This window comes from Salmo salar, chromosome 24 (assembly GCF_965601325.2).
Source record: "Salmo salar chromosome 24, fSalSal1, whole genome shotgun sequence".
Lineage (NCBI taxonomy): Eukaryota > Metazoa > Chordata > Actinopteri > Salmoniformes > Salmonidae > Salmo > Salmo salar.
This window is the reverse complement of record NC_138314.1, coordinates 41,517,561-41,535,841: the sequence shown is the minus strand read 5'-3', so window position 1 is coordinate 41,535,841 and position 18,281 is coordinate 41,517,561. Positions and strand designations below refer to the sequence as shown.

The 18,281-nt window shown below is 40.5% G+C and overlaps 1 protein-coding gene across 1 annotated transcript; it reads right to left on the bottom strand.

Annotated features, from left to right (window-relative positions):
* Positions 1 to 3,784: 3,784 nt before the first annotated feature.
* On the bottom strand, positions 3,785 to 12,370 carry bri3bp (bri3 binding protein). The gene is given in 3 exon segments (NM_001173833.1): positions 3,785 to 6,431; positions 6,566 to 6,668; positions 12,096 to 12,370. Coding segments are annotated over 3 exon segments (705 nt in total). The 5' UTR covers positions 12,276 to 12,370; the 3' UTR covers positions 3,785 to 6,009.
* Positions 12,371 to 18,281: the final 5,911 nt, after the last annotated feature.

Here is an 18,281-nt window from a genome sequence, read left to right as displayed (position 1 = left end):
ATCCTGTTAACTTTGTAGAATGGTTGCAATTGCATAATATGTTCAAGGTACAAAATATGTTTGATCAAAATACATGTATAAGAAAGTGATCTTTTGGGGGTCAGAACGTTCAAGCGGAATAATATCACGCGGGGGCACGCCACCAGTTTGTCTGCAACCTGATTGGTCGAATAAAAACTGGCTCCACATCAGCCGAGACACGTCGTATGCAAAAGAGTGGGTCGACCGTGTTGACTGACGGCACTGATGTCCAATGAAATATACAATCTGGATCAGTGACAGCTCTCGAATGAGAGGATTCACCAATAAAACTCGCAGAACTAGAGAACGTTTTTAGAGGTGTTCCCAATCAAATTGCTATATGTCATGCCCCTCCTCAGTCACTTTCACTGTCCAGAACCGTGAAAGAGAAGATCAGTTGTTTATTTTCAGAAAAATAAACTATAGCAAATGCTTACATTCAATAAATAATTTCACTGTTTTTCTTGATACTCTCAGACTCTACAGCATGTGGTAGACAAATATGCTTTGTTGTTTCACAGTGAAAGAGAAAATAGTTTTGAAACCCAGAGAGTTTTGAAACACCTAGATAATTATTTGTAAAGCATCAGTCCACCTACCAAAAAAAAAAAAAAAAGAAAGCTGAGTGGATGGATTTTCATTACTCTTGAATGCCAAATCAAAGTCTGATTATGGATCGGAGCGATGATGCAAGTGAAAAGAGAGCGGGCACATATGTTGTGAAAGATCAATGAGAGGGAGCCTGTAGATCAGTATGTCTAACGCAACATGCCATATTATAGGTCTGGTCCAGGTCATGGTGTGATTACTAGTGGAGGAAAACGCACTACGTCCTGGCCTTAGAACTGAGACCTGTGTAGCTAGCTGATGGACCAGCAACATAAAGCCCAGTGCAGGTGAGATAACATCCATTGCCACCATGTACCCAAGTAAAAAAAAACTGTGAAATAGTTCAAATTTTTGTTTATATCAGATTGTGAAACCCACAATAAAAGATCCCAGCCCAGTGTACAGTAGGTGCTGTACTCATGCCCTGTTCATCGGCTACAGTAAAAGTAGCACTGAACATGGACAACTTTTTATTTAGCACATAGCTCGTTTTCTTGATTGTCAATATTAGCATACAGTGTTTGATAGTATTCCACTTTAACAGTGAATGGGTGGACTAGTTATACACACGAAAATGGTTATCTCATCACCAGCTTCCTCTAACAGGATGTGTAGATGTCACTCATTTGTTACAGTTGAAGGCACAATCCTTAATTTGTTTTCCAGTCGTACAGCAACCCCACCACTTGGTTTGATATAAATCTTAGGGGAATTCCGCCAAATTTACAGAATTATGAACACAAGGACTGACGGTCCATGACTTCAATCAACATGACAGTTCTAAACCCTGTGTCAAACTCATTCCACGGAGGGCTGAGTCTCTGTGGGTTTTCACTCCTCTCTTGTACTTGATTGATGAATAAAGGTCACTAATTAGTAAGGAACTCCCTCACCTGATTGTCTAGGTCCTAATTGAAAGAAAACCCGCAGAAACTCAGGCCCTCCGGGGAATGAGTTTGACACCCCTGTTCTAAACATACAATACATTTAACCTATAAATGACTTGTTTTTAAAGGCATTGCTTGCTTATGACACTTGAGGCAGTTGTAAAGCTCATTGGGAATTTATAAATTATATTCTTCAACAATGGGTATAGATTATGAATTGAAATTACCATTCAAGAGCACTAGATATTACAGATTGCACCTTGCAATTCATAAATTGGTATGTTTTTGACTTACTAATACTCGTGTTGGTGAGGCCAGAAAAATGAAAGCCTACAGTCTATCTGTTTGCATGACCATTAGTGTATGGAAGCGTTCCTTGGATATGAGAGATTCTAAATAATAGTGCAAATAAAGAATGAACAACTCAGCCGAATGAAAGAATCAACCTTGATTCACTGATGAGTAAGTAAGTCAAGCCTAATTAGCCTATAGAAAGAGCCTATAGATTTGAATAAATAGGTTCAGGGCATCCATGCACGAACATGATTATTATACACTGAGTAGACAAAACATTAGGAACACCTGCTCTTTCCATGACATAGACTGACCAGGTGAATCCAGGTGAAAGCTATGATCTCTTATTGATGTCACTTGTTAAATCCACTTCAATCAATGTAAATGAAGGGGGGAATACAGGTTAAAGAAGGATTTTTAAGCCTTGAGACATGTATTGTGTATGTGTGCCATTCCGAGGGTGAATGGGTAAGACAAAATATTTAAGTGCCTTTGAACAGTGTATGGTAGTAGGTGCCAGGCGCACCGTTTTGAGTGTGTCAAGAACTGCAACGCTGCTGGGTTTTTCCCATGTGTATCACGAATGGCCCACCACCCAAAGGACATCCAGTCAACTTGACACAACTGTGGGAATCATTGGAGTACACTCAGCCTATGCAGTGATAAGACAAACAAGCTGGCTTGAAGTGCAGCAATTGGGAAAGATCTTTGTACATGGCTTAGATGTGAAAGACTTGTTCCACCATGCCAAAATGCCAGGTTTGGTGAGGCTGGCTGAAATATGAACGAAGGGAGAGAAAAGTAAAAGTTTGGAAAAGGCTCTTGTAACAGTGGCCTAAGGTCATTGTCAAGGCCCCAATTGCCAGGAGCGAGTGAGTCTACTCCTGTGTGTCCACATCACAATTACATCACTTGAAAGATAGCCACTGCCAATTTTGAGCAATGATGTGATGTGCAAGATGTCTCTTTACTCGCTCTTTTTTTGTCTGTACTTTCAATCAGCTACAACTTGTGTGGAAACCAACCCTACTAGTTATTCAGCATTCATTACGCAAAACAAAAAGAGAAAGTGAAGAGAACATGTACTTTAGTGGTCACGTCACTCAAATTATATATTGAATTGCCTATGTTTTTGACTTCGTGCAAAGCAAACAGTCAAGCCTTAATGTGGTGATAAAGTTGATTTATTCAAATCTTGGGACCTCAATTTCACTTCAAAATGACTCCTCTGGAAGATTCATTTCCACAACACTTTTCAATACATGACACGGTTTAACAGCAGGCAGTAGGGTAGAAGAACATCCCCACACCACAAAGGAAAACAGAGATAGAAAAACAGGATATGAACACATAAGGTAATGCTAAAGAACTACAGGGAAGTATACTCAAGTTTCACAAGATTAAGTGCTTCAAACAGAAAGACAGAAGAACATTCATTTTGGCACAGCACACGTGGGGACTACATAGACAGAAAAGAACGGATGTTCAGTTGGAATGAATATGATTATGGGTCTTATTGACCCTTATAGTTATTACTCTACTCAGTGAGAAGTTGAGACTTCAAGTCTAGACATTCTGCTGTCATTTACTGTGTCAACATCATCAAGGTAATGGACAGTAAATATCTGACTAAATCTGCTGCAGTGTCAAGGCCAAAGAGGCATTAGAGAGAGAGAGAGAATTCTTTATAAGGAGTTGGGACGTCATACACCCTCATTCCACCTAACGGTTCATAATATTAGGCCTAGTCCATTCTCAAAACTGTACTAACGAAGATGGAACGCTGAGAATTCTATTTTTTGAGGATTTGTATGACAACTCAGCAGCAGACTACATCTTACAGTGTCGTAAATACTCAAGTCTTCCCTGTGCTGTAATGAACCTATGGATGACAGCATGATATGTGTTGGCTGGAAAATACATGGTTTGGTCTCTACAGTACATGAATCAGTAGAAAAGGATCCAAGATGACATATTTTACAAATCAACACACATTTAATACTCGTTAAATTCTTAATATTTCCAACACTTACAATGTTAAAATACTGACTTTTTAACAAATACAACATTGTAACATTTTGCTATAGAATAGCACATACGGTATACAGTACATAATTAAAACTACATTTGTGTGGACAAGTTCACTTCTGGAGGGGTGGGGCTGGAGAGATGGTATAGTAGCCAATGACGACATTTGAACTGGCACCAACTAAACCAAACCACTTACTGAACACCCGCCCAACAAAATGGACTTCTATGGGATTATATATATATATATATATATATATATATATATATATATTCTAATGAAAACACATTAAATGTAGCACAAAAGTAGATTAGAGTTAAATGATAAAATTCCCTTTTAAGAAATTACACACAAAAGTTTAAAACTATGGCCCTATAAAAACGTACACTTTGCGATGTACAATTATGTAAAGCAGAAATGACCAAAGTGCATCCAAATTCACAACAAGTACAGATATAGTCTAGGCATGCATAATGTGCCATCCACTGAAACAGGGAGGACTTGTCACACGGCAAATATAATTATGTTTTTATGGGAACTACTAATACGTTTCCATTATAACTATACTTTATTATGATATTTCTACCATTAACACCCATATCTCAACGTGGATGATAAGCCGAGTATAAAGGTACACCTTCCATCCTTCTGCAGATGGCTGGCCATGATTCAAACATGGTTGTGCAACAAATTCAGTGGCACTGTAACATAGGCCTTTACACTCGCACCTATATACGGGTTGAAAAGAACAGATTAGGGCACTGATAAATGCCTAAATTGGAACGCAGTGGCTGTAGAGTAACATGCTGTAAATGACATCATAGCTCAGGCTCTGTGCTTCACAGCTCTGTATGGGTTTTGACTGACAGATGTTCTGAACTTGAGCACCTCACGCGACAAGAAGTGGTCACCATCCCTCCCACTAATTTGGCAACTTTAGCTTTTTTGTTGTCCGAGGAAAATGCTGTAAATTAAGAGGACTCTATGCATTTTCAAAGATGAGACATTGAGGATTAGAATAAATACCACTTTGATGTGATACAAGCAAGCCAAACACCTGTGAGTCCAAATGTGCACTTCACATTTCCATATCATAAAACTCATGTATACAGTGTCAACATTTATGATCGCTTTGTTTGATGTATAGTTACAAGAACAGAATGAGCCTGTTTGTCTATTGTGAAGAAAACATTTTTTTTTGTTGCTGCGGAACACACCTGAATACACTCATGACTCTTTTCTATGTGCACCAAAAATATGATCTGAGGATTTATTTTTTTTAAATCCAGGAATATTCTCATCATGTTATTGAACATATCCAGAGTATTTTCAGATTTCGTTATCAACAAATGCGGTGAAAAGTACACTAAATGTAAAATGCACATAAAATCAACAGTGTAATGTTTGGATTCAGTCTTGTGAACTATTGTGTCCTCAATTTGTCAAATAATTTCCCCCTAATCTCCAAACTGATCCCTTTCAATTGCTACCAATTTAGCCCTATCCATATAGGCCAATTCCCACGAGTGTAAAGGGTTAAGTTGATATTGATGTGGGGTATATTTACATAATTGTTCTTGATATTCTTTTTTAAAAATTTCTCCCTGAGATTTTCGTGCCTGCCCAGGTTTCGCCAATCTTAACTTTTTTTCCCAGTGCTTTTCCAATGATTCACATGCATAAAACACACACGCTTGCACACGCACGCGCACACACACACACAATGTCCATTATATAGAAAGAGAGGTCCTGAAATACGCTAGGAATGACCTACTGCTACAATGGAATGGTGACATTATTTTGGACTATACATCTCAGTGTCAGGACGGAAAATGCAATAAATAAATCTGCCATTGGTCTACTAACTACTGAGCTAACTGGGATGGAAATACTTACAGTTGTGTCTCATCCCACCATCACATACCCAAAACAAACATCCATCCCATTTTTTCATTGAACACAATTTCCAAAAAGAGCAACCATCAGTAGTCGTTACACAATATAACAACAAGACAGGATAAAAATCAAAAAAATAAAATAAAATAAAAACAAGCTCTTTCTCGTAACAGAAAGCCTCGATCTGCTTAGATTTTCCTGCCCTTATACACCCAAACCCCCAGCCACCCTATGGATACAGCCGTTGTCAGCGGTGGATGTGTGGGGTCAGCTCTACTTCTCCCCGGCTCGCTCCAGGCTGTCGATGACCCTGCTCAGCCGGATGTTGAGCAAGCGGATCTGGGTGTCCAGGTGATTGATCTTCTCCTCCAGAGAGGCAGTACCACCACCTCGACGCCAGTACGCCCCCACAGGCCCCGTCATGAAGTACACAGCCATTACGAAGCAGAGAGGGAGCACAGCACGCTCGGGGTCCCCCTCAAACTTCTGCAAGATATACAGGCAAGAGAGGGCAAAGAGTGTAACTCGGGCCAGCCAGAAGAAACGGCCAAATACGACGTGCAGCAGGTAGAAGAATCCCCCCAGAAACAGGGAGAGGAACCAGTAAGCCACCAACACAGCAGCCACTAGGAGCAGGGCACGAGCCGGGGAGTTTGTCAAAGACGTTGGGCTGAAGTAGTGGCTCAGGTTGGAGGCTGGGGAAAGAGGAAAGAATGAGTGACAGTACATGGATAACAGAGGACAAACTTCCCAGACACAGTCATAATTTACAACATATCACAGACATGTCCCGACATTGAACATACCCACTAAATAAAAATCCACTTACCATCAATTCCCATCACATCCAACAGATCTGTCCATATCTTCCAAATAGTGTCCAGGAAAGAGTCGACACCATGGACAAAGCGTTCTGTCGTCTTGGAGAAGAACTGTAAACAAGAGGTGACATATAGGGGAAATCCATTTGATTTCAATCACTTCTTGACAGCACCCATTTTGATCTTAACAAAACCTTCCATACATATTTGCCCGTTGTAAAATGTACTTTTTGGAACTGAATGCCAAAACACTGAAGAGGTGCTTAAAGTTGACCCATTTAACCCCACCATACCATGAGACATCCATGTCTTCATCACTGGAAAAGATAAATGGTTGAGATTTATCTCATTTGAAAGTTTAAACAGGGTTGTCAAAAAAATATTATTTCAGGATAATTTTATAGATATTTTTTTACCTTTAGCACGTTATAGTTTACCCTATTTTATATCATCTAAGGTGTTTGTGTTGTGCCCCATCGTTTGAGACACAACATGCTCTTGAATACAGGGTGGGTGTGACATGTGGTACTCTGTAGCTCAGTTAGTAGAGCATGGCGCTTGTAATGTCAGGGTAGTGGGTTCAATTCCCGGTACCATCCACATGAAAAATGTATGCGCACGTGACAGTAAGTCGCTTTGGATATTATGTTTTTGCAGATAAATGTACTAAAATTAGGGCCAGGACAATACCAGTATCGTGATTAGAGGTTGACCGATTATGATTTTTCAACGCCGATACTGATTATTGGAGGGCCAAAAACAGCCGATACCGATTAAAATCGGCCGATTTATATTTATATATATAGTGAGGGAAAAAAGTATTTCATCCACTGCTGATTTTGTACGTTTGCCCACTGACAAAGAAATGATCAGTCGAGAATTTTAAATGGTAGGTTTATTTAAACAGTGAGAGACAGAATCTTAAAGGGAGTGCTCCTAATCTCAGTTTGTTACCTGTATAAAAGACACCTGTCCACAGAAGCAATCAAATTCCAAACTCTCCACCATGGCCAAGACCAAAGAGCTCTCCAAGGACGTCAGGGACAAGATTGTAGACCTACACAAGGCTGGAATGGGCTACAAGACCATCGCCAAGCAGCTTAGTGAGAAGGTGACAACATTTGGTGCGATTATTCGCAAATGGAAGAAACACAAAAGAACTGTCAATCTCCCTCGGCCTGGGGCTCCATGCAAGATCACCTCGTGGAGTTGCAATGATCATGAGAACGGTGAGGAATCAGCCCAGAACTACACGGGAGGATCTTGTCAATGATCTCAAGGCAGCTGGGACCATAGTCACCAAGAAAACAATTGGTAACACACTACGCCATGAAGGACTGAAATCCTGCAGCGCCCGCAAGGTCCCCCTGCTCAAGAAAGCACATATACATGCCCGTCTGAAGTTAGCCAATGAACATCTGAAAGATTCAGAGGACAACTGAGTGAAAGTGCTGTGGTCAGATGAGACCAAAATGGAGCTCTTTGGCATCAACTCAACTGGCCGTGTTTGGAGGAGGAATGCTGCCTATGACCCCAAGAACACCATCCCCACCGTCAAACATGGAGGTGGAAACATTATGCTTTGGGGGTGTTTTTCTGCTAAGGGGACAGGACAACTTCACCGCATCAAAGGGACGATGGACGGGTCCATGTACCGTCAAATCTTGGGTGAGAACCTCCTTCCCTCTGCCAGGGCATCCCTCAGCCAGGGTATTCCAGCATGACAATGACCCAAAACACACGGCCAAGGCAACAAAGGAGTGGCTCAAGAAGAAGCACATTAAGGTCCTGGAGTGGCCTAGCCAGTCACCAGACCGTAATCCCATAGACAATCTGTGGAGGGAGCTGAAGGTTCGAGTTGCCAAATGTCAGCCTCGAAACCTTAATGACTTGGAGAAGATCTGCAAAGAGGAGTGGGACAAAATCCCTCCTGACATGTGTGCAAACCTGGTGGCCAACTACAAGAAACGTCTGACCTCTGATTGCCAACTAGGGTTTTGCCACCAAGTACTAAGTCATGTTTTGCAGAGGGGTCAAATACTTATTTCCCTCATTAAAATGCAAATCAATTTATAACATTTTTGACATGCGGTTTTCTGGATTTTTTTGTTATTCTGTCTCTCACTGTTCAAATAAACCTACCATTAAAATTATAGACTGATAATTTCTTTGTCAGTGGGCAAACGTACAAAATCAGCAGGGGATCAAATACTTTTTTCCCCCTCACTGTGTGTGTATATATTTGTAATAATGACAATTACAACAATACTGAATGAACACTTATTTTAACTTAATATAATACATAAATAAAAATCTATTTAGTCTCAAATAAATAATGAAACATGTTCAATTTGGTTTAACTAATGAAAAAACACATTGTTGGAGAAGAAAGTAAAAGTGCAATATGTGCCATGTAAGAAAGCTAACGTTTAAGTTCCTTGCTCAGAACATGAGAACATATGAAAGCTGGTGGTTCCTTTTAACATGAGTCTTCAATATTCCCAGTTAACAAGTTATAGGTTGTAGTTATTATAGGAATTATAGGACTATTTCTCTCTATACGATTTGTATTTCATATACCATTGGATGTTCTTATAGGCACTATAGTATTGCCAGCCTAATCTCGGGAGTTGATAGGCTTGAAGTCAAACAGCGCTGTGCTTCAAGCATTGCGAAGAGCTGCTGGCAAACGCAGGAAAGTGCTGTTTGAATGAATGCTCATGAGCTTGCTGCTGCCTACCACCGCTCAGTCAGACTACTCTATCAAATCAGACTCAATTATAATATAATAAACACAGAAATACGAGCCTTTGGTCATTAATATGGTCAAATCCGGAAACTATCATTTGGAAGACTAAATTTTTTATTCTTTCAGTGAAATATGGAACCGTTCCATATTTTATCGAACGGGTGGCATCCCAAAGTCTAAATATTGCTGTTACATTGCACAACCTTCAATGTTATGTCATAATTATGTAAAATTCTGGCAAATTAATTACGGTCTTTGTTAGGAAGAAATGGTCTTCACACAGTTCACAACAAGCCAGGCGGCCCAAACTGTTGCATATACCCTGACTCTGCTTGCTCAGAACGCAAGAGAAGTGACACAATTTCCCTAGTTAATATTGCCTGCTAACATGAATTTCTTTTAACTAAATATGCAGGTTTAAAAATGTATACTTGTGTATTGATTTAAAAAAAGGCATTGATGTTCATGGTTTGGTACATTTGTGCAACGACAGCGCTTTTTTCGCGAATGCGCTTGTTAAATCATCACCCATTTGGCGAAGTAGGCTGTGATTCGATGATAAATTAACAGGCACCGCATTGATTATTTTCACCGCAGGACAAGCTAGTTAAACTCGTAATATCATCAACCATGTGTAGTTAACTAGTGATTATGTTAAGATTGATTGTTTTTTATAAGATAAGTTTAATGCTAGCTAGCAACTTACCTTGGCTCCTTGCTGCACTCGCGTAACAGGTGGTCAGCCTGCCACGCAGTCTCCTCATGGAGTGCAATGTAATCAGCGTCCAAAATTGCTGATTATTATGAAAACTTGATAATCGTCCCTAATCAAATCGGCCATGCCGATTTTTCAGGTGACCTCTAATCGAGATACTTGTTAGTGTTGTGGCAATCAAACAAAGAATTTTACTTCTTTAGGCAAACAGCCCTAATGTTGGAAACAAACATCATTATGTTTTCATCTAGATTCACATGTATTTATTTCGAAGATATAGCACACATTTTACATACAGCAGGTTTATAAAGGACCAAAGAGTTTGCTTTGTGGTTTCATTTTAGCCATGGAAAAAAAATATTGTGATACTGGTAATCTTCACAGCCCGAACTAAAATGAGAGTATAAATTCAAATGTAAACTTTGAAATGATACCACAAAGATGGTTGGTCCGCACATCAGAGAATGTTGACCTGAATGGGAATATCCGTTTTAAATTATACAGTCAAATCCATTGAAATATTGATAACAGAAAAGACATGAACATTTAAGTTGACATTCCACGGTGGGCGGACCGGCATTCATCTCTGTAGTAGTAATTAGAAGTTAAAATGTATATTCAATTTAAAATGGTGTACCAGTTAAACTGCAGTGGTCTGAAAGGATAGATCCATTCTATTAATTATATTTCTATGGATTGAAATGACCCTGTATTCAAGAGCATGTTGTGTCTCAACCAATGATGTATATAAACACTGAATTGCTGATGCTTTGTATTGGCCATTGAGAGGCTTTCAAGCCACCAGGTGGCACTCCCCAATGAATTCTACAGTATTTCAATTAAATGTTTAAAGGATAAAATTATATGTATTAAATAGTATTTTTTGGTGGAGTGGGGACAGTAACATTACTAATCTCAAAATATATATACACTTTAAGGAAATTGTTTACAAAAATGTTGATTTGTATGTTTAGCTAACATAATGTAATTTTAAAGTATGTATTAAGGTGTCTGTAATAGAATACATGAGGCAAAAACGAATGCAGACATAAATAAATGCATTTCTATAGATTCCAAAATATAATAACAGTGGAGGAGTATCAAGTAGCTAAAACACAGCGCCCCCATCAGTCAACTAGTGTGTGTGTGTGATTATTTATGTAACAGTGTAGGTTCCGTCCCAACCTGGGCTCGAACCAGGAACCCTTGCACACATCAGCAACTGACACCCACGAAGCATCGTTACCCATCGCGCCACAAAAGCCGCGGCCCTTGCGACGCAAGGGGAAACCCGACTTCAAGTCTCAGAGCGAGTGACGTCACTGATTGAAATGCTATTAGCGCGCACCACCGCTAACTAACTAGCCATTTCACATCGGTTACACTATATAACATTTAAAGTCAACCACCGGTATTCATTGGAGAGTGAGACGCTATGCTAGCCTCGTGAATATGTATAACGTTAGACAGTCTAGAATTTCAACAGGGACAACTCAAATAGGCTTTAAAAAAAAGAATGTTGGGTCAGTAACCGAAAGGTTGTTGGATCGAATCCCCGAGCTGACAAGGTAAAAATGTGTCGTTCTGCCCCTGAACATGGAAGTTAACCCACTGTTCCCGATGACGTGGATGTGGATTAAGGCAACCCCCCTCACCGCTCTGATTCAGAGGGGTTGGGTTAATAAATGCGGAACATGCATTCAGTTGTACAACTGACTAGGTTCTCCCCTTTCCTCTCTGAGGCTAGGTCAGGTGCATGAAGTCTGTGTCTGCATCGTCTGGTCAGGATTCAAAGCGTTTTGTTTCTTTTACCTATAAATAGTCATGAAAATGTGTCGTGCCACATAAAAATGACATCTCAAAATATATTACTTATTGGCTTGTCCATCTTATCTTTCTAGCTAGACTATTTTCAAAATGGCAACCATTTATGCATTTAATGTCTAGGCGCCCTTGGTTAGCAAGCGCTCTACCTGCCCGTTAGCTACTACCACCATTTCTTTGGACACCTCTTGTCATATAACGTTTGCTTAATTGGACGGAACATTTGGTTTGCTGATCAACCATTACTAACCTTGTAAAGACCTCTGATGTTGTCCTCTCCAAAAATATTGCTTAACATTTGGTAGAATCCGTTAGCCGCCCTTCTGAAACTATTCTGGTTGGTGGAATCTTTCCGGCTTCTGGCCGTCTCTGCACAAAGCAAAGATGCGAAGAGCAGCAATAGAATGAGGTGCGGTTTCATTCCCTTCATATTTCAGACGTGCAATACTACTCCCAGTCGTGAATTGTATTAAATTAGGTCAGTTTAAATACAGATTAAACAATTAGCTGCCAGTAAGAACACCTCCGTAGGGGAGTGATGACGGTGATCCCGGAAGAAACACCGTTATGAAGTCAGCAAGAATAATGCCGCATTCACGTGCTAGTCGCAACTAGAAAACTCGGAAATGTCCGACTTGCTGATTTGAACGCAGCACGTGTATAACTAAAACCAGTAAGCAAGTCTGACATTTCCAAGTTAAGTAGTTCCGACTAGTACATGAACGCGGCATAGTTAAGCCCTGCCGGGTCACTAAATTAATACCGGTAATTAAGGCGAAAATGATGGAAAATATTCACAATGGCATTTACAAGTGGGATGCACAGTTGAGCGCTACATCTCAGGGGTTCGTGCTGATTGTACGGAGATTGTGACAGCCAGTAAAATCGCGTCCCTTGACAAGGCAAGAACTAGATGTTTGTCAGGAGAAGTGCACTATTATCATAGTAAGGAGACGTACACTTGGAATAAGGAGGAGGAATGTGGGGGGTCTAAGAGAGAGAGGGAGGAAGAGGGTGAGCTTGAGTCGGCTAAAAATGGCGGAAAAAAAGAGAGATGGATTGTTAAAGAAGAATGGTTGAAAATGTAAGCAGAGTGAGCTGTATGCCGGATCGAAGACCGGAGGAGAAATAAAGTGAATGAGGGTGAAGTATCGGAGATGGTAGGTGTGGTGAAGTTCTCGAAACCCGAGGCTTGCACCGAGGGTCTGGATGAAGACGAGCTGGTGACCGTAGGATGAGTTTTTAGGAAAAAGTGGACTCTAGCATTTTGGAAGATCCATTTGTGTTTTCCAAATGGGTGAAAACAGAGTTGTGTGCTGTGCAGTGGCGATCCGTCAGTTTTGAATGTATGCACTGTACATGTATGTATGTATGTACAGTTGAAATCGGAAGTATACATACACTTAGGTTGGAGTCATTAAAACTCGTTTTTCAACCACTCCACAAATTTCTTGTTGACAAACTATAGTTTTCGCAAGTTGGTTAGGACATCTACTTTGTGCCTGACACAAGTCATTTTTCCAACAATTTGTAAACAGACAGATTATTTAACTTATAATTCACTGTATCACAATTCCAGTGTTCCAAATGGACAATGACCCCAAGCACACTTCCAAAGTTGTGGCAAAATGGCTTAAGGACAACAAAGTCAAAGTACTGGAGTGGCTATCACAATACCTGACCTCAATCCCATAGAACATTTGTGGGCAGAACAAAAAAGTGTGTGGAGCAAGGAGGCTCACAAACCTGACTCAGTTACACTAGCTCTGTAAGGAGGAATGGGCCAAAATTCACCCAACTTATTGTGGGAAGCTTGTGGAAGGCTACCTGAAACGTTTGGCCCAAGTTAAACAATTTAAAGGCAATGCTACCAAATACTAATTGAGTGTATGTAAACTTCTGACCCACTGGGAATGTGATGAAAGAAATAAAAGCTGAAATAAATCATTCTACTATTATTCTGACATTTCACATTCTTAAAATAAAGTGGTTATCCCAACTGACCTAAAACAGGGAATTTTTACTAGGATTAAAAGTCAGGAATTGTGAAAAACAGTTTAAATGTATTTGGCTAAGGTGTATGTAAACTTCTGACTTAAACTGTATATATATTCTTTTTTGGGGGGGGGTTGCCTGTTTAGCATGTTATTTTGCCATTAATATGTGTATTATCAGTTTGCAAACAAACAACGTATATCATTGAGTTAATAAAGCTGCATATAAAAACATGGTCACTTTTCTGTTTTCTTGAGTAAGGCAGCTCCAAAACGAAGGTGTTTCAGCCTCGCTCAGTGCTTTCTGTGGCAGCTATTCTGTTTCACCTCCAGTATACCTGTGTCCCAAATTACACCCTATTCCTTACACCCTATTCCCACGGGGGACCAGTACGGAAAAAAACATTTTTTATTAAATGTATGCATTCACTACTGTAAGTCGCTCTGGATAAGAGTGTCTGCTAAATGACTAAAATGTAAATGTAATAGTGCACTATAAAGGAAATAATTTGAGGCACAGCCATACATAAACAACAGTATACTGTAGGGCATGTGTTGAGAGGATCAGAGAGGATTGCGGTCGAGTTCGGAGAGGATTGCGGTCGAGTTCGGAGAGGATTGCAGTCGAGTTCGCAGAGGATTGCGGTCGAGTTCGCAGAGGATTGCGGTCGAGTTCAGAGGATTTTTAAGCCTCAAGTTTGCCCTTTCACTTTGATTCACGCACTGAATGACTGGAGTAGTTCCACCATCGGATTGTTAATTTTCAATTAATTTAGATATATAGGCTTATAGTCTACATTCGGCCCACAAATTAATTGGATTTATTTCAATGTTTTTAAGAAGTAAAACAAATAGTCTGATCACTTACACAAAGAAAAGTGTCTCAGCTCAACTAAATGGTCTTTGGATAGGTTCAAATGCATAAACAGCTTAACGAAATGAAATATTAAAGCCACACAATACAGGCTTTCAATCTACAGCAATGATGACTTAAAATGCAGGCATCAAATTGAAAGTACATTAGTCCTATGCTACTGTAGCCTGCGCATAACAGTTTAGCAATGGAAATCTCACCTACTGTACCTACTGGGTAATCGACACCAGACACTATGACTACATATGTATAGTGCATTCAGGAAAGTATTCAGACACCTTGACTTGTTCACATGTTGTTACATTACAGCCTTATTTTAAAATGGATTCAATTAAACAATGACTCATTAATATACACACAATACCTGGCAATGACAAAGCGAAAACAGGTTTTTAGAAATTTTGGCAAACGTATATAAAAACGACTTTAAAAAAATACCTTATTTACATAAGTATTAAGATCCTTTGCTATGAGAGTCTAAATTGAGCTCAGGTGCATCCTGTTTCCATTGATCACCCTTGAGATTTTCCTACAACTTCATTGGAGTCCACATGTGGTAAATTCAATTGATTGGACATGATTTGGAAAGGTAGACACCTGTCTATATAAGGTCCCACAAAAACCAAGTCTTGAGGTTGAAGGAATTATTCGTAGAGCTCCGAGACAGGATTGTGTCAAGCCACAGATCTGGGGAAGGGTAACAAAAAATGTCTGCAGCATTGAAGGTCCCCAAGAACACAGTGGCCTCCATCATTCTTAAACGGAAGAAGTTTGGAACCACCAAGACTCTTCCTAGAGCTGTCCGCCCGGCCAAACTGAGAAATTGGGGCAGAAGGGCCTTGGTCAGGAAGGTACCAAGAACCCGATGGTTACTCTGACAGATCTCCAGAGCTCCTCTGTGAAGATGGGAGAACCTTCTGAAGGACAACCACATCTGCAGCACTCTACCAATCAGGCATTTATGGGAGAGATGCCAGACGGTAGCCACTCCTCGGTAAAAGGCACATGGCAGCCTATTTGGAGTTTGCCAAAAGGCACCTAAAGGCTCTCAGACCATGAGAAACACGATTCTCTGGTCTGATGAAACAAAGATTGAACTCTTTGGCCTGAATGCCAAGCATCATGTCTGGAGAAAACCTGGCACCATCCCTACGGTGAAGCATGGTGGTGGCAGCATCATGCTGTGGGGATGTTTTTCAGCGGGAGGCACTGGGAGACTAGGCAGGATCGAGTGAAAGATGAACGGAGCAAAGTACAGCGAGATCCTTGATGAAAACCTGCAATAATATGTGTCACATATCAGTTTGCAAACAATGTAAAAAAATATATACAAAATCATTATTAATAAAGCCCCATACAAACATGGTCTCTTTTTGTTTTCTTGAGTAAGGCAGCTCCAAAATGCAGGTGTTTCAGCCTAGCTCAGTGCTTTCTGTGGTGGTGGGGCAGCCAGCGGAATATACCGAGCGTAGGGGTTGGTAATGTTCTCTAGTTGCGCCGTGATTGGCTCAGTGTTCTGTCACTCATGGGGACACTATGTCACCGCCAACTCTAAGGGTAGAGTTAGAAAATTCAAGCCCGTTGGGTGCTGCCATAGTTACATTAAAAGTGCCCATCCAAGAAGTCTGTAGGTCATTGGCCACAGATAAAATTACGTCAAATCACATTATATCTACAGCAGCTTTGATTGGACTGATCATGTTAACAACATACTTTCAAAATCTTAGCTAGCAAGCTAGCAGTCATCAACATGAATAAAGTTGACAATCTACTGGCAAATCCTTTTCAATCCTTGTCATATGAAGAGAAATCGGCCATCGCTCATCGGCCATTGGACATAAACATTACACAACAAGTTTGAAATCGCAAATTCATCAATGAATGGTTTGAAAGGAATCAGTGGCTAACTGCAAGCATTGCAATCACTAGACTGCTATTCAGTTGAGTCGGTGTGTGGTCCAAGTCTGTTTTTAAGGGTCTCTTTTCCAAGTTTAAAAGGATAAACATTCATTCAACATTGGTCATGCTGTCAATACAGCATGACTTCTACCACGCTCAAAACATCTGGAAAATCTCAGACTTCAGTGAGTTCAAGACAACTGGGAACTCTGGGGGGGAAAAACGAGCTCTGCCTGGGAAAATATGTTTTGAACAGTCATCCAACTCGGAATTGCAAGTCGGGAACTCGTGCCTCTTTCTAGAGGTCCCAGTTCCCAGAGAATGCCAAACTTTTATGACAGAATTTGCCCACGAAGGAATGCCGCGCCACCTCCTGTTCAAGTGAGCACAACAAGGTGAGTCCAAAAATGTCTTGTATGCTGCTGCATATATAATGTAATATGCCAGGGAGACTGTAGCTAAGACAATAATAGCTATGCTGTAGCTAAGACAATAATACTGAGTGTATGTTGTGTAGTAAACTGTTAGTAGCCCATGCACCTTACCCTAATAATTTGGTCCCTTTTGCCCTCTTAATTTATCCTATGGTTCTGACTTGGTGTACAGGGAGAATACTGTAAGAACGGCCCATGTTTGGAATTCTGTCGCTGTACATTTAAAAAGTGCTGAACGAAGTTATATTGACTACGTCCATTCTAGCATTAATATCTTAAATCCAAATTACAGATTGCCTCTTATCTGCTCGTTGTCCCCTTATGCCGTAGTTTGTACATCTCAATTGTCAGTAGAAACCACATTTGTTTAAGCAAGTTAGCCAAATCAGCTATGTTTTTTTTAAAGGCAGTAAATGAGCCTGAATGAACTGTTTCGCTGCCAGACAAGGCTCCGCTGATAGCCAGGTGTAGCAGTGGTAAAACGTTTGGACTCTGCTGTTGGGACAGCTTTATGTAGGCCCTAACAGTTTGTGGGCACAGTTTGGCACCGTTATAGTGCAATTAATGTATTGTTTAGTGTTGTGTTGTGTAGTGGCTTTGCTGGCATGCATCCCATTTTCCTTTTGCCCCAGCAAGATTTACATGCTAAATTCACCACTGGTGCTGTGGAATCAGAAGGGAACCAGAAGTGGTCTTGTGATAATTGTTTGTGTTTCTGCTGGTCAGAAGGAGCAGAAGCTCCACGTTAAACTAATTGGGGCAAGAGATGTGAATTGTTTTGCTCTCAAGGAAATTTTGTTGGCATTTACGTATGTCCCCATTACCAGTAAAACATCATCAAAACCTATTTCTTTCTTCTACTTGCTGTGCTGTTTCATTGTTCATTTGTTCAGTCTCAACCAGGATTTCATCATACATGTCAAGCAGTGAAGTTTCAGCTCTATCTGTTTGTGGCCTCTCTTCCTCTGTGCGCACTGTCACTGTGTCCATTTCCATCTTGTCCAGCTGTGTCTAACATTTTCCGTAAACCCTGTTTCTTGTCTGCATCGAAGTAGCGGTCCTTGTACCTAGCATCGAGCATGGTGGTGACACAGTAAAGAGGCTCAGAGAGAATGCCACCGAATCGCTTGTTCACAGCCTCAAGTACTTTTGCGAGTTTTAACCCCACGGTCTGTGTCGGCAGTTTTGTTGAGCAGGAGTTTCAATGCCATGACAGAGGGTATCACGTCTGCTGC